Genomic DNA, 21,313 nt, shown 5'->3' on the forward strand with positions numbered 1-21,313 from the left:
GAGATATATCTTTCTGTAAAACATAATAGTTGATTGATTAAGACTGGTAAGGTTTACAGCAGCTGAATTCTCATCTCTCTCTCTGTCCTGTTTTCATCTCTCAAAAACCTGTCACATTTCTGGCTTTGTCTCTTTCTCTTTCTCATTCCTCGTTCTATAATTCTGTGCATTTTGCTCTCTCCTCTCTACTTTCTTCTGTCCGTGCCTTTCTCTCTTTCTTATTAGGGTCAATGGAAGTGGTTCTGGTTCGAATGAGTCGGATGTTTAACACAGAAAACAACACAGTATTTTTTGACGGCAAATTTGCAGGAACAGAACTTTTCAAATCTCTCGGTGAGTTAAAGGAATATTTTGGTCTACAGCGATCACCCTTAGACTTCCAGTGTAAGAGCATGATTTGTCAGCATGTTTTTACAAACCTGTATTTAATCATTTTTGTATAATACCTAAAATAAGTAAATTTAAGGATACATTTAAAAAAAAAATAATAATAATAATAATTTCAGTAATGTACTTTACAAGAATAAGTTTGAATTGAATGTAATGTTTTTGGACATTTGATTGCATGTTAATTGCATTTAAATGGAAAATGTTTATATATATATATACTTCTGCGACCTTACAGAGGATAAAGCAGTTTGGAGAATAGATGGATAAAATATACTTTAATGTATTTAAATATATTTGAAATTACACATTTTTAATGATGGAGTTGCAATTTAGTACATTTAAAATCTATTAACTTTAAATGTAATTGTCATGGTGCAGGCAAGGAAGTAGGAGTAGAGGATCACAATTACAGCAGAACTAGCGTTCCAACGATCATAGAGAACTAAACTGAGGGCTTAGGGTACTTTACACAACAATTATGTATTAAAAACGGAAACTTTTATCCTTTCGCGTGCAGATGACAACGTTGTCAAAACGAGTTCACATGGATCCGCAAAAACGACCTAAGACATTGTATCATGCTGCCGGGCCAGTAGTTGCCAATGTCACTTTGTTAAGAAAAACGATGTGCCAATAGACTGAACACGTAATAAGCATGCGCATAATGTCACCGTTTACACAAATTAGCATTTTTGTAGTTTACACAAGCACAAAATATTAAAGACACGTTCCCACATACGTACAGGCCTGCAGACATACATCCCCAAACTAAACTAATACATGAAGCAAATTACTGTTAACAAACAAATAACAAAGGAGCAACCCAAAATAACGGAAGTTTTCAGGCCCCCAAAACGCTGTTGTCGGTTAAAAGAACAACCTAAATGCTTTTTAAGATGAAAACAGTGTCGTGTAAACTGCACCTTAAATACACAGAAAACAAACTGAACAAGAAACAGGTGCACGAGTAAATCAGTAACCATAGCAACAAACAAGGGCACAATCAAACCATGAGCTGTGTTTGAAATCACCCACTATACACTCATTCACTATTCCCGACTTTCCTCCAATAATATAGTTCCCTTGAAGGAGTGTATGGAAACGAGTGAGTGAATTCGGACACTGAGTGCGTCGGAAGGACTGCCGCTATTGCATAGCTTGTGCTTGCTGTTTAATAATCATTTGAAACTTAGCAAACTGGCAGTAGTAATGAATAGATTTATCTTGAACTCTGTCATGGAAACTATGTATTTAAACAGTAATTAAACAATTTAATAATCAATTAAAAAGGAATTTATACCTGTGTATTATATTACCCACATTGGACCAGCAGTTTGGAAAATGGATTGATGATTCAGCTGCTGGCGCCATCTTCTGGCGAGACGTGGGAATTCATTTAGCGCATGACTCTCACAGTGCATTGTGGGTATTCTCTAGCTGTTGAAAGTTCATCAGTTGTACACTCGTTATCGCGGTGCATTATGGGATTGAATGAGAGCACTCAATAACGTCCACTATGGTTTCGGACACACAGTCTGCTCAAATAGTGGCCTATTTAGGGGCATAGAGGGTGATTTCGGACACAGCCTTGGGAACAAAGGAAGCAGGAACAAAACACAGGGAAACAATGAAATGCAAACTAAAGGTCCATAAAACAGAACATGATCTTCACAGTAATATCAAATAAAGGTGAATTTGTAATTCATGTAATTTAGGTTCTTTAGTATGTAAATCACTTGAAATAAGCACGACAAAATATAATTAAAAGTAAAGTGTGCCATGAAAGTGTGCTCTAAGTACATTTATTTGGCCTTTTATTTCATTCATATTATATTAGATGCAAGTATGGCTTTTTAAATATATACTTTTAAGATTTTATACACTACAAGTGCACATTTAATACAATTGAGTGCATTTCTCTTACAAAAAGGATATTATTCAGTTTCTTATGATCTATTATCAATCATTTTACAACTTTGCTTTTGTATCCGTTTGTTCTTCAGGGTGTGGCGATCTAATAGCTGCTGTATTTGACTTTGCTCACAATCTGTGTGCGCTGAGACTGACTGAACAGCAGATGGCGGTGTTCACTGCCCTGGTCCTCATCAATGCAGGTGAGCACAGTAAAACTGCAGAAATTCTGACTTTAAGGTAGGATTGGCTTAATTTCTCGTTCTTTCTCTACATTTTTGAGTAGATCGACCATGTCTGGAAGACAGAGAAAGGGTGCAGAAAGTAAGGAGAGATGTGGAGCTTGCCCTTAGTCACATCATGCACAGAGACAATCAGGAGAGTCTGCTGCATAAGGTAAAGGAGATGGAGAAAAAGACAGGATTTCAAGGCAGAAAGTGAGGAATTATATTAGCTGGAATGGATTTTAACTGGTAATGTTGTGTTTTTGTATGATTCCAGCTGTATCAAAGAGTGCCGGTGTTGAAGTCTCTGTGTGCGCTGCATATTGAGAAACTGCGATGGTTTCGGCAGCTTTACCCTCTCACGGTGCATTCCCTCTTCCCTCCGCTATACAAAGAGCTGTTCGGCTCTGACACGGATATACAGTCCCTGACTACTCACTAAACACACATTACACACACGAACAAAGTTACTTATGCAATCAAGATCGAAATATATTTACCTGCTAAAGAAGTTAAATATATTTTTGTAACCGAAAATAATTTGAACAGAAGTATGCAGTATTTTGTGCGAATTCTATTCTGTAGGCCGAAGCAAAATATTACTACGAATGCTATTCAGTTTGTGTATTCTTAAACTCGTTTTTGTCTGAGGATATATTTTTTGATGACCTCAATGGTCTTGATCCTAGCTGGTATAAAGGAGCATTAGCTCTGATCATTAAAATGTAATTTTTTATAGAGATTTTGATACTAGCAAATGCCAGATGACAAATGTTGAGCATCATCGTTCTTTGTCAACATACTTTCCATGAGCTGACTGATATTTGAAGCATCGGGCGTTCATTTAGAAACTATGGATGATTTTCAAGCTTCATCTACAACATTAGAATCCCATTATGTCCTCTCTTTTGATTTCTCAGGCAGTACAGAGACATGCCACTTAATAAATAGCCTATTACATTATTGCATTAATTTAAATATGATCATCTATTATGTGTTAGCTTTTTTGTACTTCCTGTTAAAGCTTGTTTTAGTGCTTGTAATGCTCATCTTTCATTCATTTCACATGGATTTGAGAAGAACTTGTTGATTTTGTTCTTGAACTCACCATTCCCTTCGAATAGACCATCTTAAGTTGTGTTATTCAGTCTGTGGTCATAGATGATTTTCTGTTTATTCAGTCAGCTGAATAATTATTATACCGTACTTGTAGATTTGACAGTATTTATGCTCAAAGGTCTAAAAATGTATAGAGTACTTCTATGAAATAAATAAAATATAATGCGCTTATTCATTAAGCTGGTGTAGAAAAAATATATTGAACACAATTCTATTGTGTCTCAATTGCACAGTTTCTGTTCTAGTTGTATTTTTATGTCAGCTTTAACTTATCATTCACACAGTTAACGAATCCTGCATTGTTTGGGTTTTGTTCTGTTTAAAGCATAAATCATTGCTTGCTATCTATTGTGTTGTGCTGCTTTGCGGAAAAGGCCTCAAATAAACCTCTGAAAAAGTGTAAAGGCTGGGAGTGTATTCAGGAAAAATATACACTGGTTTTCCATTCCTGACCTTGAATTTCACGATTGTGAGCAAAGTTGCTCCGAAATCTTCTTACTCATCTGACTGGCACAGATGACGTACAATGATGAATGATGAAAAATGATGATAAATGATGAAATGTTGCATGTTAATAGAGCCTGTGAAAATGTTGTTTGTTAGAATTTTTCCAGCCCAGCCAAACAATACAAATGTTGCAACAATTCTCATAAAAAGAAAACTAAGTTCATCTGGTTTTCATCAGGTTTACATGCAGGATCTTCTGAATCACAGCAGACCAGAAAGGCTTTGTCATCCACAAAAACACACTGGGGTGAAATTATTTCTACCTACAATGCCCTAATTAAAACTTATTTTCAGTTTCTGGAAAAGTTATGTTCATTTTTTTATTGGCACAATGGGATTGCTTTGCAAATCTCAAAGCATATTGTCCTACCAGAGTGTGTTCAGGAGGGGTAAATGCATCCTTGAAATGACGGCATAAACTTAACTTTAGACGATTTTTCAACTTCCTTTAAAACATTAGCATCCTTCTGTTTTCCTTGTATTAAGGAAAAACTCCCACAATGTTCCTCTTTCTAACAGTAACTCAGCTGGGGGAGCCAATCTGCGGGATGCAGAATATATATATATATATATATATATATATATATATATATATATATATATATATATGACTTATATATAATATTATATATATAATTCTTGTCTAAAAGCTAAACAGTAACTAATACATAGTGTGTTTACTTTATTTTTCCTACAATCCCATTAAAGCTTGTCTAGGCACATGTAATCCTCCTCGACCGTTAACGTGAACCTGGATTTGACTAACGTTAGAACGTGTTGCTCCCTGACTGTGTAATATATCATTGGACTCACATTACATGTAGACAGATTAGGGTCAGGGTAAAATATTTGTTATAAAACGGATAGTTCCAGACAGTCCTTGATTCTGACTGAGCCGAGCCGCGTTCGAAGCCGTCAACAAACATTCACCAGTGACCGCATTACATTAGTATTACTGCGCAACTGTTGTTTGCGTTTATATACTGTCTATGGTTGTTTGTGATTCTTTGTTGCTGCATGTGTTGCTTAGCAACCTCTTTGGAACTACATTGAATTTGGCGGAGGAATAAATGTGTTATAACCTTATAGTTTTTGTTGCTGGTGTTTATTTTATGAATAAAATAAATATTAAAATGAATATTTTTATGGAGTAACCGTTTTATAAAAGCAATAAGCCCCTTGAAGCCGTGTTTTACAGTGGATTTAGAACAGCTAAGGGGCGTTGTTAGGCACGACTATAGTTTTCTATAGTTTCTATTATTTGTAAACCCTCAACATTTTTTAATATGTTCATTTGACATTTTAATTTGTAAATTAATTTGACTGTACATTAATAACTATTTACCAAAAGCATTTCCCTTCAGAGACTGAAAGTTTCAATCTTTTACTTCTGTGTTTTCAACTGACTCATCTTGCTGACAGAGTTTTGCGTCATACAGCCCTTTGTTTATTTTAATTTGGGTCATATCTATCTATCTATCTATCTATCTATCTATCTATCTATCTATCTATCTATCTATCTGTCTGTCTGTCTGTCTGTCTGTCTGTCTGTCTATTTATCTATCTATCTGTCTGTCTGTCTGACTATCTATATGTCTGTCTGTCTGTTCTTCAGATTATTCAAATATTATTCATGCTAATAAATAGGTTCTATTAAGAACTGTTCAATAAATTTGGGGAAACATTCAATTGCCAATTCTATTGCATCGCTCCGATCTGTCTATCTAGTGGTCTGTCTGTCTGTCTGTTTGTTGATCTAATAAAATATGTTATATGTAGGCTACCGCATGTAAAATGCATCAAATATGGAGCAGACCGAAACTGGATTTATTTCCCAGGCCCTCAGTGTTGCATATAATTCTCATGGCTGTGTTTATATTGATGTGTCCAAGGGAAACAAAGCAGTGGCTGACTCACTGAAAGACTAAACAACATAAGAATTACCAGCACAGACTGGTAATCACTCTAACAAGGTTGTTATCAGCAATGTTGTGTTAGCTAATGTAAGACTGAATCTGGGCCAGCTCTGAGGTTTATGAGAATCTAATGTTTCTTTTGCACATTTCTACATCTGAGACATCCCTGTCAGCCCTCGTTATAGAGTAGCCTAAACTATACAGACTAAAACACAACTAATCAAGAAAATGTTAAATAACATAATTACTTGAACAATAGTAACAAAGTATTCAGTGAAAATAATGCTATAGCTTGTTGACCAAGTGGATATGATGCTTACAGTTCAGTGACCATAGACTGATTCAATTATTAACATGTATTAATTTTATAATCATTAACCCTGTTAACCCTGATATATGAAATAATTTAATCTAATTTTTAAGAATGGAACAGTTTAAAGAACCTTACACAAAATCTTAATAAAAAAGATATGTTTTTGTTCATCATAAATGAGTATCATTTAATAGATCAGTATCATATTTGATACATCCTTATGGATCATAATATAATATAGGAGCTCATATTCAAGGAGAAAATACACCTACATTTTATTCTGAGGCCCAACCTGAGCAAAAATTATCAAATTTGGTGCAGATTATAGCAGACCTTTTAAAATGCATATAGATATCGGTTGTCACTCTATATCTACCAATAATATGTCTTAGTAAGATGATATTTAAATGCTTAGTTTTATGATCAAAGATCAAAGAGAAAACATACTGTAAATGCAATGCAAATTCATTGATGATTGAACAATGTACAAATAATCATAATCAATAAACATTTCTCAGAACTTAAGCCTGATGTATTTGATACAATGTGACATGATTTTTCAACAACAAAAAAATTAAGTATGGATAATCAATCTTCAACGCAGTACATGTTTATCTTAAAATATTACTAACAATAAAAAGTTATTCTCACATTTACTTAAAAATCATTAAAGATTTCACAGCAAAAAGGCATGTATGTATATATATATATATATATATATATATATATATATATATGTATGTATAACAGTAGCACGGGTATATTTGTGGCAATAGCAACAATACATTGTATGGGTCAAAATTATTGATTTTTCTTTTATGCCAAAAAATCATTAGGATATTAAGTAAAGATCATGTTCCATGAAGATATTTTGTAAATTTCCTACCGTAAATATATAAAACATAAATTTTTGTGAGTGAATGCAGCATAATCGCAAACATAAATGGACAACTTTAAAGAAGATTTTCTCAATGTTTTGATTTTTTTGCACCCTCAGATTCCAGATTTTAAAATAGTTGTATCTCGGCCAATCCTAACAAACCATTCATCAATGGAAAGCTTATTTATTCAGCTTTCAGATGATGTATAAATCTCAATTTTAAAAACAAATTGACCCATGTGACTGGTTTTGTGGTCGAGGGTCACATATATCATCAGATTAATGTGGAAGATTGTGTACAACAGGTTTTTCAGCGCAGTTATTTTTTTCATGTTGATAATTTAGAGGCCATATAAATGTGTATCAAACATGATAGACCTTATAAGGTTAAGAGATAGATTGATTTTGATTGTTTTGTTTATACTGTCTCTGAATCTCTGAATTTGAATTTGAATCTCTGAGATTAAAACAAATAACTGCAAATGGTAATATTTGCAAATCTCAAAGCATTATTGCTCTGTGTGTTCAGAGAAAAAAAAAAGTAATTGTTGAACTAACAGCATCATATTAGTTTAGCTCTTGTGGACGATTTTTTACCTTCAAACATAGCATCCTTTCCTTCTGTTTTCCTTGTAGTAAGGGAAAACTCCCTACAATGTTAGAATGAGGAAGAAACCTCGAGAAAACGGACTCAGCTGCTCCTCTGGTGTGGCACATATTTAAATAAAAGTCTAAAAGCCAAAGTGTAATTAGTGTTATTGTATTTGTTGTTTTAAAATATATTAAAAGTGGAAGTTGCATGCACATTCAGTATGCAGTGCAGGCACACAATATACATGCATGAAACACTTGTGAGTATACCAAGTGAGTATGAATGGGCCAGCAATGCTCAGAAATGGCATGTATGTGTGAATTATACCGCAATAGTGCAGTTATAATATATAAATATATACAATAAAATGATTTCACAATGTTTAGAAATTCGGTTAAGATAAGAATGAGAAACTTGTTAGACAGGATTTCAAGGAATTAGAGACTGAACACATCACATAATCACACCACCCAGAAGCATTTAAGATCTGACAACCCAACCCTGGTATACGGGAAAAGGCTTGTGTCTTTGAGCTACAATATACAAAGGATACATTAATGCTGCCTTAAAAATAAATCATATGAAGTTATCTCAGTGACACAAATATTAGAAAGTTAGTTTAAAAGTAATGCATTACAATATTGCGTTGCTCCTTTAAAAAAAGAACTATTGCATTACTTAGTTACTTTTTATGGAAAGTAATGTGTTATGTTACTTTTGTGTTGCTTTTTCTCACCTGGGCTGGGCTTAATTGTTTGTTTTTTAAGAACAAAAAAAATATATATATATTTCTGTCAAATGTAAAGGCCCTTTCACACCAAAAGTGAAATGAATAAGCCTCAGATTGAAATGCAAATTCACACATGTACAGTAAAGAGCGCAGCTCAAACAAACCTTTCAGCTGTGAAGAAAGTTCAACACTCTTACTTCAACAATAAAAACAAACAAAAAAATCAATCACAAATGTGATGTTTACCTAAAGTCATTTTTACTTATTATATGAATTGGATCATCGAAAGTCAGCAGCTTTGAAAGTCATTGGTTAATAAAATGAGATAAAAATTGTAACAAAGTAATAAAAAAGTAATTTGTTACTTTAGTTACTAAGAAAAAAAAAGTAATCTGATTACATAACTCACATTACTCCCAATACTGGATGTGCCTTGTTGTCTTCTTACCTCTAGGCTATATGCATTTTTCATCTTTCGGACGCAGATGGACTGTTGGCGGTGTGTAGGCTATAAGGAGAGGGTTATAGTGAGTAACAGCAGTAGATCTCCAAGGGAGAGAGAGGTTAAAAAGCCGACTCCAGAACTTGTTGGAGAGAGGAGATCAGACAAGCTGTGGCAGATGTGAAAATGTCCAGGTGACCTCCAAAAGCTGAAGAGTGCTGTTGTTTACTTTCTTCATTTTTGGAAGAATCAATTTTTCTTAATACTGTTAACTTCACTGTTAACTTCACTGCTCTTAACTCCTTCTTCCCTGCCTGAACATTCTTAAGGACGAGTCAAAAGTCCAGTTAAACAGATGTGTTTTCTCTAGTTTTGAATTCTGTTTAAAACAGCTACATAAAAAAAAATGTAAATACTTTCGGCCAATTCTGTTATTCAAACAATAAAATTCCATTATGTTTACTTTTTTTTTCTAAAGCTGCTGGAGAAACAAGTTACAGTTAACACAATAACACAATATTCATATATATATATATATATAGCCTATATATATTCAGATTTTGGGAAAGGAAATTGCATGGATAGGATTATGAGTGTTATGACGGTAAACACTGGCATCCCTCCCCCATCATCATGTGATTTATTTTTCTGGGTAAGGCTGGTAGAGACGGGCACGTAAGCTACCACTGACGAACTTATGTGAGGGCAGCTGAAGTGTGTCAGCAAGTCAGCGAAAGCAGAAGATGATCCTCCTCCTCCGCCTCCTCCTGACCTTGACTCGTCTTGGCTCCTGTGAGGAAGTTTGCCTTTAAAAGCGCAGGAGCGGAACGGGACAACACGGAGTCAGCGCAGCGGGATTCACGACTTCACCAAACATGAGCTCTTCACGCGGCGTGGGACTTTATTTGACGCTTTTACTTGCTCTTCTGTGCGAAGCATCGGAAGGTAAATGTAACTTTTTAGGCCTGTTTTTATGTCGTTAGCACTTAATATAAAGCTTAGACATTGTTCACTCTTGCATATTAGCTAGCCTATATAATACGACCATGATTTAAGAAGGAATATGAATGTGTAAACATTCACGATAGTAAACATTTAGTTGTTTATATCATGTTTTGTAAGGCAATGTTTGTTTTTGACCAGGTCTGTTCCATGGATTCCAGCGTTATATAACATGTAGCCTGATGCGTGCAGATGTTGGTTCTTGTGCAAGTTTTCTTTTCTTTTTTTTGGTCTAATACCAATGTGTCCTACTTTTCCAGACCCTACCCTGCCGGTCCAAAGGGAAGTTACTGATATTGTGTTTGATGAAGGTCTGTTTGGATGATATTTTTGACTTTAGACCACCATATAAGATACAAAAGCTGCCACTGGGGTGGTAGGCTACTTTTGTACCAAAAGTGCACATATTAACTCTTGTGTTATGTTGCGGGTCAATTTGACCCGTTTAGATTTTCTAGTTGTTGGAAATACTGGTTAACCTATGTTTTTTTTCTTGATATTTTGTGACTTTTTCTCATTTATCATCATGAACATGCATGCAAAGTTTCAACATGCTGGTGTTTTTTGACATATACAAACAAAATTACTGTTCCTTTCGTGATGTTCGCGGGTCAATTTGACTAAGGCAACTGTACGGACCCAAAATAATAACATTTCTTGGTTATATATATATATATATTTTTTTTTTTTACTACCTTATGAAGCTAAAAAAATAGGTTTTCCACACTTATTTCAATACAGAAAAATATTTTGTCAGCCACGGATGGTAAAAGTTACCTATCATTTATTTTTTCAAACTACCTGAAATAATATTAAACCTTTTTTTTTATTTTATATATTTTGTGACTTTCTCATTTATCATCATGAACATGCATGCAAAGTTTCAACATACTGGTGTGGTTTTTTTTGACAAATACAAACAAAATTACTATTACGTTTGTGATGTCCATCATAGGCAGCTATTCAAAAGCAACTGTACAGACACAAAATAAAAACATTTATTTTATGTATGTCAGGGCATCAACTCCAGTTCTAAAGTGTAAGTGTATCTAAAAGTGCTCTAACCCAAACCAAACACAATTGAAAAAGCTAAATCATGGTGTTCAGAATTAATTGCAAATTACAAATGAAAATTTTTGACAGACACAGATAGTAAAATAAGCTCTCATTTATATATTCAAGATATCTGAAATATATTGAGACTTCGACATAGACAGCAGGAAAAATTAGCTCAGATTAATTGATTAATTGTTCAGTTATGATGTTCTAAGCAAAAAAAAAAAAAAAAAAAAATGTATATGCAAATATATATAAATATAACGTATATTCAAATTTTAAATAGTTTTAAAAAATGGTTAAAAAACATTTTCATTAAATCATATCTTCAGATATATATTTTTTGGAATATTTGACAAATGCTGATATTAAAAGTTTACAGTTTGAACCTGAATCTTTGTTGTTTTTCATAGTGTGATTTTTGAGGAATTGTATTGAATCCAATGCGGGTCAATTTGACCCGGACCATAAGGGGAGTGCACAGAATTCCAACATAACACAAGGGTTAATACCTAATGGTAGAACCTTTTTAAAGGGTATCGTCCCAGTGACAGCTTTTGTACCATTTTTTTATTACAGTATATTTATATATATAATATATGCTAGATAGATAGATAATAACACTAGAGTGTGTTGTTGTAAATATAAACATGTTAGTGAATTTGGCGCATATAGTTTAGCAATGATTGTATATTATTGTTTTATACAACTGTAAACAGCAATATCACAGTTAATATTGAGCAAATTATAGAAGTAATTAACTCATGGTAATTAATATTCAGTAACTTAGCAAACAGGCAAAAATTGCCCAATTGGTTCGTACATTTAGTTCCAAAAAAGCCAAAGAGACAAACTTGTCGCGTCACAAGCACAATGCACAGATTGAAAGCTGGTCTGTTAAGGTGCGGTGCGGTCACATCGATGTTCTGCAAAATGGGTTTGCGCAGCGCCGCTTCACACCTAATGATTTCTGTGTTAACACATCACTGTTCTTACATTGGTACACTACTAATAATAGACAATGGACTTTTGGCCCAGCAAATTTTCGTCAATGTGCCTGCACCTTTAAAGGGATACTCCACTTTAAAATGAAAATTCTGTCATCATTTACTCACCCTCATGTTGTTTCAAACCTGTATGAATTCCTTTCTTCTGCTGAACAGAAAGGAAGATATTTAGAAGAATGTCAGTAACCAGACAGTGTTTGGTACCATTGACTTCCATAGTAGGAAAAAAATATACTATGGAAGTCAATGGTACCAAAAACTGTCTGGTTACTGACATTCTTCTAAATATCTTCCTTTCTGTTCAGCATTATCCCTTTAATACATATAGATCAATGCATATAGATGATTTTGCCGTCTCCTCCTTGTTTAAGTCTGTGTTACAAGCAGAGAAATGTCCTAGCGCTTGTCCAATCAAATTTGAAGACCGGAAATAACTGTTGTATAAAATGTATTTTGTTAAATCAAAATGCACAACTGTCAGATTTTTCATAGATATTCCCCAATGTTTTTTTTATTCACTAATGATTAGCCATGGTTGTGTCAGGACTGCCTGACCTGATTATTATTTATTTTCCCGTTTGTTCGCAGATGGCCTTCAGCATGAGTTGCCGCTTTCCCCTGAGGGTAAGGCCATGATCAGTGATTAACTTGCCATTTTGTCGATCGATTGGTTTGTTTTTCTCATGGTTATGTTTAATTTCAATATTGACTCCTTTATCAATTTCAAAAACACTTCTGTTTCTTATTTTAGAACTGGACTTTTTTATGATGCAGAGGCCGATCATCCCTGACCTTTCCAAAGTGATGGGTGAGTGATTGCTGGCCTATTTCCATTTTCTTGAATGGAAAATCGATTAATTTGTACTTTATGGTGTTTTCCACATCCTTTCATTTAGCCGCAGACTCTTTAGACGAGACCCATAGAGAAGCCACAAACTTTCACCCTGAGAATGTCCCAACAGGTACAGTTGCATGCAAACTTATTATGTGTTTCGGTTTAGGAGCTGAGATTCAGTTCACCAATGTGTCATAAGAAATAAGAGAGGTCTTAAGTTGAGCATGTTTATGTAAAGTGCTGTTCAACAGTGTTTCATTTTAAAGAAGCTCTAAACTGGATCAATATAGCTCTTGTTGAATAGCAAAATGTTATGTGTTTTGCCTGTCAAAATCTTTCATCTGCCTCTTCAGGTCGCCATGTGTTTCGCCCTCGCTCCATGGGTCCCTTGGATGGACCAAAGGTTGATTTCCCCCCATCCTTTCCAAATGCATTCAACCTGAAAGATGTCTGTCAGTTTAGTAAAGCTCCAGTCAGGTACCCAAAGGACACGCTTCCTTCAAGTGGCTTTGGCATTCAGGTTCGACAGGCTGAAGCTGTCAATCAACTCCAGTCCTTTTACAGCATCTGCTGTGGCCTTAATGGATCACAGGAAGAGAAAATCTGTTGTGCTGAACAAGCGGTGAGAGTCTCAACATTATTATACCTTCTAATGTTTGCTGTAGCTGTCAATAAAGGCACTGAGACAATAAGGGTGCTTTAACACTGGTAGTTTAGTTGGAAATGGGGAACGGTTTGCATGAAAAATTGGTCACGCAGACCCGGAAGCGCACCGGGATACCGAACCCGCGATTACTTGTAGGCGTTGGTCTGAGTTCTGTTGCACTGGAACTTGGGTGCGCACTTGTTCAGGAAGTAAAGCAACATGTGCATGCATTTTAGCTGTTGACGACGTCACTAGTTCAACAAAACACATGTCAGGGATGACAGAGATGGTGATTTACCTTAGCCTAGAAATCTAGACGCACCCTAGCGGCAGCAAAATGTATTTCGCAGCCAGGGGGGTCTAGCAACTCTCAATAGACCTTCTAGCTGCAAAAACCTAAATTGGGTCAGGCCAATCACGTCGTGTATAGAGTAGGCGGGGGCGGGCTTAACATATGACGACAGAGTTGCGACGGCTGCCACTTGAAAACAAAGAATGGCAGCTGCTGATGGAGAACAACGGTCTTTCGAATCGGCTTTGGCCGCGACTCTGGAGGACTTGGAGTTAAGTTTTTCTTTGAGAAAAGAGCAAAGAACGGCACTTAAGTCATTCTTAAAAAAAGGAAGATGTGTTCGTCATTTTGCCGTTCTATCAACTAACGTTAGCTCCGCTGTTGGGAAAACGCTCTGGTTGGTTGAAGCGCTGTCCTATTGCGTGCAGAGGGAATTTGAAAGACAGCCGTTTATCCCGCCCCTCGGATTAAACCACGTCTATGGTGAGTTTCCAGACCTAACATCTTGATGTAGGTCTGGCTTGCCAGGCTAGATTTACCTTGGATACGAGCGAGAATGAGTAATCGTGCAGAGTGAGGGCAATCAGAGTTGCCTTTCGATCTAAAAGATCTTTTTAAAGAAATCTGACCGATTTCTGTTCCTCCATTGACAGTTACGCAACTACCACTTTGACGCTTCAAAACATTCATAAAGAGATCGTAAAACTAATCCATATGTATTGAGTGGTATTATAGTCCAAATTTTCTGAAGAGACTGATCAGCGAACATAAACAGAACCTCATTGGTTCTTGCTGAAGCTCAATCGTGCTGCGTAACACGAGAATGAACCTCATTGGTCCTTGCAGAAGCTCAAACGTGCTGCGTAACAGGAGAATGAACCTCACTGGTTCTTGCTGAAGCTCAAACGTGCTGCGTAACACGAAAATGAACCTCATTGGTTCTTGCAGAAGCTCAAACGTGCTGCGTAACACGAGAATGAACCTCATTGGTCAAGCGAACATGCTTGAGCTTCTGTTTACCACAGCTGATGTGTGTGTTGATGAATGTTTATATGTGAATAAAAGTCTAAATTCAATCTGTTCATCATATAAAGCGATCGAGTCTCTTTAGAAAATTTGGACTAAACCGTTCAATTCATATGGATTAGTTTTATGATCTCTTTAGAAACTTTTTGAAGCATCAAAGTGGTAGTTGCGTAACTGTCAATGGAGGAAGTGAAAGCTCTCAGATTTCATTAAAAAGATCTTCATTTGTTCTGAAGATGAACGAAAGTCTTACGGGTTTGGAACGACATGAGGGTGAGTTATTAATGACAATTTTTTTTTGTCTTTTTGGACTATTTTGGTATAAACAAACTCTTTCAGACTTTAAATAACATTTTCCCTCAAAGTTTTAGTTAGAATAGTTTGCAAGACTGTGATTATAGATGTAACGTCGTTGTCGTTGATCCAGCACCAAACTTCTGCCATTGGTTGAGGCATGATGTTGCTATATCGCCCCTTCTCGAACAAACAAAACAAACAGCAATGTTAAGTGCCACAGAGTCACAGTGTTTGTTTACACTCACATCTGTTTTTAACAGCTTTCAGATTCCTCACATTACTAAAGTAGAGGCTTCATATTAAAGGGACAGTTCACCCAAAAATTTAAATGTTATCATTATTTACTCACCCCTCATGTTGTACCAAACCTGTATGAGTTTCTTTCTTCTGTTGAACACAAAAGAAGATATTTTAAAGAAACTTAGTAACCAGACAGTTGACGATAGCCATTGACTTCCATAGTATTTTTTTTCCCTACTATGGAAGTCAATAGCTACTGTTTGGTTACCAAGATTCTTTAAAATATCTTCTTTTGTGTTCATACAGGTTTGGAACAACATGAGGTTGAGTAAATGATGACGACATTTTCATTTTTGGGTGAACTATCCCTTTAAATACCTATTTTCTTCTCCCTTTCTAATTTACTGCATCTACAGTCTATTTCCTTATGTTACTCAGTTCGTTCTCTTATTATTTACTAAAAGTGTAAATATGATCATTGTGCACCATCAGGCAAATATCTGTGTGCTCTCATGTACGATTAAGTGTCTTTAGATAAAGTATCTCCTTGTTTTCCTCTTATTGTTTTAGTCTTTGGTGAGAAAGTATCTAAAACATCTGGCAGCCATAAAATGGGCCAATGCCAAAGAAAACAGCTTTGAGTTTGATTCTCTCATGACTGATGCGCGCTCTCTTTTTCTCTGTGTTATTGTAAATGTAACTAATTGTATTTATACTAAAGCTGTTTCTTTATTTCTAACTACAGTGGAAGAAGAGTCTGTCTGCCTACTGTAATCAGGAATTCTCCATTAAGACCAGTCACTACTTCTGCTGCAAGAAGAAAGGGAAGGCCAGATGGAGCTGCTTTGATAAAGAGGCGCCAGATTCTTCATATCACGTCTCCTCCGAGGTCTCAAATGTCAAAACACCTCAAAAGATCCGAGGCTTCAAATTTAACTCCACCGCTTGCAAAGGGTAGGTTTCCGCTGGAGTATATAGAGAATGCTTTTGGTTTAAGGGCCAGATGTGGGTTTTAAAGGGCATTTCAAAATACATTTTCACATGATTGTAATGTTACCTGAGTGAATCAAGATTTCAATCAAGATTAGACAAACTGCGTACAACAGTGATTTTTATTAATTACTTTTTTCTGTATTCCTTTTGTTTCATTTTGAGGTTTTAGTGTCAGTATTACAGAAAGATGTTTAGAAGACATTTCTGGGATTTGTTTTATGGCAGATTTTGGTAAAAATGACATTTTATGCCACAAGAAGCATTTTATTTTGAATTTAATCCAGTTATAGAGATAACTGGAATGTTGGTGTGGTGTGTTCCATTTTATTCTGTGCTTACTTTCTCTATAACACAATGGTCAATGTAACATGGTGTAGCCTATGATTGCTTGATGTTTATGTCATACTTGGAACCCTAGACCTCTGGGATAAGGGCTTTAGAGGTCGTATATGGTAATGTCCATGCATATTCTTGCATATCGACTGGGAAAGTATGGTTACAGATTATGTAACACAGATAATGTATTACACAAACTCCTAGTGAAGAGTATGGAAGATGACTGAAGAAAGCGGAGGTGTCTCCCTTCTCTATCACCCTATGTAAATGAACTATATTTTAGTAAATACTCAGTATTACACCTCTGTCTCCTGACTAGTCATTCTTCAAATGCTGATGAAATTGCATTGGTTACACCACATGATACATGGTCACATCAAATGATGAAAAGACAAATCCATGCAACATTGAGAATAAATTCCATGCAACATTGAGAATAAATTCCATGCAACATTGAGAATAAACTTTTTTTTTTTATTAGTGTAGAAATAATATTCTTTCTCTTCTGCTCTGACAAAATGTAAGGTGGAACACAGTAAATTTTGGATTTAGTAATAAAAGGTTGTGTATATATATATATATATAGAGAGAGAGAGAGAGAGAGAGAGAGAGAGAGAGAGAGAAAGAAATATAAGCTAATATATATATATATATATATATATATAGCTTATATTTCTTTCTAAACAGAAAGATAGTCAGTTCTTTCTGGTCAGATTTGGCACATTGTTTTTTATTTGCTTTCAAATGACGACAAAACACTTAATGGGTCAAAACTTATAACAAGTGTACAATTTACAATTTGTTTTTATGCTATAAGCAGCATTTTCCTTGTTTACGTTATCTTATGAAATTCTACAAAAAACATTATTTCAATACTTACAATAATAATTCAATGCAATTCAATATAGTTCTCTCTCATTTATAAACCGACTGGAATATACAATGTTGTTTTTATAGTCAATCTACATGACATTCAAATGTGGCGAAAGAGCCACAAAGTTCACATTTAACAAAATGAAAATGTTATTTACAAATATCAGTTAAGAGTCTTACAAACCTTCTAGATTTCCAACGATATACTGTATGATGCTACTTACTTCAGGTCCAGGTTTCTTTATCTTAAAATGAGATTAATTCATATATTGTGCAAGTAATTTGCAAAATACAAAAACACTTTTACTAATTTTCAAACATATTATTTTATTTTCAACGAGTTTGTCAAATACTGTATCAGTTATAACGAGGCCATTGTACCAAATTATATTTTGACACCTTAAATAAGAGGAAATAAGCAAAACTATAATATAAAATAATATAATATATATGAACAAAAGGAAGAAGATAAATACATGGGAGTTTTTTTGTTTTGTTTTGTAATTTGGACAGAAAAATTCTTGTCTCAACCCTTAAAATAAGAAATGAGTCATTCTCAGCGACAATTAGCCACCACCTACAACTAGTTTGCTAGTTGTAGGTGGTGGTGATACAACAAATACACATTCGTCCCACCATGAAAACTTAGGTTTGCAAATGAGACAGAGGAAAAGGGAAAATGAATATAGAAAGTATTAATACTTCCACTGTCTTTAATCATCCAGCTCAGTGGTGGCTTCTCCAAGAGCGCCTAGGAAGCAGCCTAAAGTTCCAGACTTCAACTTTCCACCTGGCCGTCCCGATTCCTCCAACATACAACAAATCTGCACTCATCACAAGATCCGACCACGATACTTAACCAACTGTCTCCCTTGCACTGGCTATGGCTGGCTGATCCGTCAGTCGAAGGCCATCAATGTCCTGGAGAGAGAATATAACCAATGCTGTCAAGACAAAAAGGGTGATCGGCACTGCGCTGAAAAGAAGGTGAAGAAAATAAATCATTCAAAAATAGCAGTTTAATTCCCAATTTATGAACTATTTTGAACTCATGAAAACAATTGCAGATAATTGTTCATTTCGAAGGTAAGTTATATATAATAAGTACACCCAGTACAATTCAGCATTTACTCTTTATGTAGAAGACATATTAGGGTTCCTTGAAGACATAATGTTCCAGCATGTTTGCTTGATCAATTACCAAAGAAGCATGTCAATATTAATCAGGAAAATAAGATTTTCTAATCAAAGTGATCAAATGTTGTGTTGCAAAAATGAGTACACCCTCCTGAAAGTTTCAAAATAAAACTCAATAAAAAGTTTATAGTGCAAGTTAAAGGCAATTTTTGATCAACATATGATTATGTTGAACCAAGACATTCTTGACAATTAAAAGCATTGAATCGCTTGCAGATTTTATGCTGAAAACAATGGGGCTACATATGAGAGAATTGTTTGAAGACTTTAGTTCATTGCACAAAAAGTGAAAACAGAGCAAAAGTAACTTGTGAGTAACCCATAAACCCATTGCTTTTATGAGCATGTATATATATTGAGTGTGTAATGGAATTAATATACAAATATATCCATCAAAAAAAGCAAACAGAACTTTTCCCACTGTATCTTACCTTTAAACTGTATTTATAATGAACTATAAGCAGTAAATATAACCATTCCTTTTTTATTAAACAGTTGATTTTTGTTGCTCATAACTGGTAACATTATTAATGAGCTCTTTTTTTAATCTACTTCAGTGGAAGAAGATGGTGGACAAGTTTTGTAAAGACGAGGAAAAAAAAAAAGGACCAAAGTTTGAGTGTTGTGGAGAGAAGAAGGGAGAAGAGCTGTACAGCTGTTTCGCATCTGCTGCTCCAGATCCGGGATACAACTCCACTGATCCAGACATCAACACTGCTGTGACTCCAGCAACTCTCCATGACTTATGTGATAAACACACAGCCATCAAGAGCATGTAAGACCCATAACTACATGTTTAACAAATAAACTTCACAAAGCGTATGAGGTTGGTAACACTGTTTGAAAAAAGTATTTTATGTTCACCAAGGCTGCATTTATTTGATCAAAAATACAGTACAATCCCATTGTTTTTCTTAATACAGACGATGACATACATGAGATGATATACTGTTGTTTTTGTGCTTTTATTATCTGTGTTTATGTTTATCTATTTCCTTTCACACATCTGTGACCATGAATGCTGGTCAAAACAAGGACAGCTGAAAAATAATCTCAGCGTGTGATTAGTGACCAAAACATTGGTTCAAGGACAAAGAAAATACAAATCCAAAGATATATCCAACTAAAATTCTGGATTTAATTGGAGAAAGTTTTTGATTTCATTCTAAGACAGCTAAGTTTTGGTTTTACCAACATGCAGCAAACCGTTGGCATTGGAAAATTTATCTTAAAATATTTCAAGAATGAATAACTCAAAATCGAATTTATCACCCACAGGAAGGCTTTCCCGTTCTCAGTAGATGAAACGGTTGAACGGTGCTGTCCTCTAGTGTTAGAGGAGAGACCTGCATGCATAGAGGCTGAGGTAAGGGCAAGCTTTTGGGTTGATTTTCTCCATATATTTGTGTGTGCTAAAAATAAATAAACTGTAAACAGTCGATTATGACGCAAACGAATGGCTAAAAGAGCAATAATGCTAATCTGCAGCAATAATGCAATCTGCAGCTATTTATTCTTTATCTTGTCCTTATCTTGCCTTTAAAACTGTCTATTCTCTTGCAGCTTGACAGTCAAATGAATGATATGTGTAAAGCGAAGGAGCTGGTGAAGCCTCATTGTTGTGAAGCCACGATCAAACACCGTGCCAAATGTGCCACAAAACTGCTCCTGCGATATATTGGCATGGCAAATCAAGTCAAATATAGTGGGAGGAAGAAATGCCCAACCATCATTCAATATCAACTGTGTAGAATACCAGACAGCATCAGAGACATAATCAGACATAATCCCTGATACTGTGAAAGTGGATCAGTTTAATACAGAGTGCACACATTTGTAAGCACATATATGTAAGTTTGAGTTGAACCAAACCTGTTCCACTTTTTATTTCTTTTAATATGCATATTCTGTTTCTAATGCAGTTTTCTTGCAGAAAGTTTTGATTATTGAGAGACATTTTTCAGCCGTTATCATAAAAGAAGAACTGCTTGGATAGTATAACATTTTGAAACTGTTGTTTCCTTTGTGTTCCCAATAATATTGCAAATTATATATGTATGTACTATACATAAACAAAATGTCTGTTGTTATTTTTTTTTAATCTTCTGTGATTGTATGTTATTCCCAAGCAACATCAATTAGCCTACGTTTCAAGCATGAATACAGGCAAATAAAACACAGTATGGTTCATATCTTTGTCTGTGTGTGTGTGTGTGTGTGTCTGTGTGTGCATTATACATTTTGTATTTTTTGGGAGGGTAAACTTACATCGACGTGCAGACAGCCAAGGGTCAACAATGCCTAATGAAGGTAAACTTTAACTGAAGGGCGTTATTAACTTTTAAGCATGCTTTTAAGGCACAAAACGTTCAGTAGGCCTTTCTAATTTGATATACATTTTAACATGTGTTTTTATATTTATTCACATTTAAACTATTATTCATTTCCCAATGTGAAATGACTTTTAAAATGTCATGTATGCTCAGCCT

The 21,313-nt window shown here is 35.0% G+C and overlaps 2 protein-coding genes across 4 annotated transcripts in view; both read left to right on the forward strand.

The window, feature by feature from the left end:
• The window catches only part of rorc (RAR-related orphan receptor C), a 36,901-nt gene extending 33,086 nt beyond the window's left edge, over nucleotides 1–3,815 (forward strand). For both annotated transcript variants that reach the window (XM_084089530.1, XM_084089531.1), the window contains 4 exons: nucleotides 226–333; nucleotides 2,394–2,504; nucleotides 2,588–2,697; nucleotides 2,803–3,815. In XM_084089530.1, the coding sequence (XP_083945656.1) occupies nucleotides 226–333; nucleotides 2,394–2,504; nucleotides 2,588–2,697; nucleotides 2,803–2,967 (494 nt within the window). In that variant the 3' untranslated portion in view covers nucleotides 2,968–3,815. The remainder of the gene's footprint in view (nucleotides 1–225; nucleotides 334–2,393; nucleotides 2,505–2,587; nucleotides 2,698–2,802) is intronic.
• Nucleotides 3,816–9,654: 5,839 nt separating this feature from the next.
• On the forward strand, nucleotides 9,655–21,014 carry ecm1b (extracellular matrix protein 1b). Of its 2 annotated transcripts, XM_084090105.1 has the most exons (11): nucleotides 9,662–9,969; nucleotides 10,287–10,337; nucleotides 12,678–12,713; nucleotides 12,841–12,897; nucleotides 12,986–13,051; nucleotides 13,278–13,546; nucleotides 16,171–16,379; nucleotides 18,353–18,614; nucleotides 19,382–19,599; nucleotides 20,103–20,190; nucleotides 20,388–21,014. In XM_084090105.1, exons 1-11 carry the CDS (start codon nucleotides 9,900–9,902, stop codon nucleotides 20,616–20,618), a joined length of 1,557 nt encoding a protein of 518 aa, XP_083946231.1. In that variant the 5' UTR covers nucleotides 9,662–9,899; the 3' UTR covers nucleotides 20,619–21,014. The 2 variants fall into 2 exon arrangements, with proteins under 2 accessions (XP_083946232.1, XP_083946231.1); XM_084090106.1 differs by lacking the exon at nucleotides 10,287–10,337 and having other exon boundaries at nucleotides 9,655–9,969.
• Nucleotides 21,015–21,313: the final 299 nt, after the last annotated feature.

The sequence above is a fragment of the Abramis brama genome, assembly GCF_963993115.1.
Source record: "Abramis brama genome assembly, chromosome: 17".
NCBI classification, from domain to species: Eukaryota; Metazoa; Chordata; class Actinopteri; order Cypriniformes; family Leuciscidae; genus Abramis; species Abramis brama.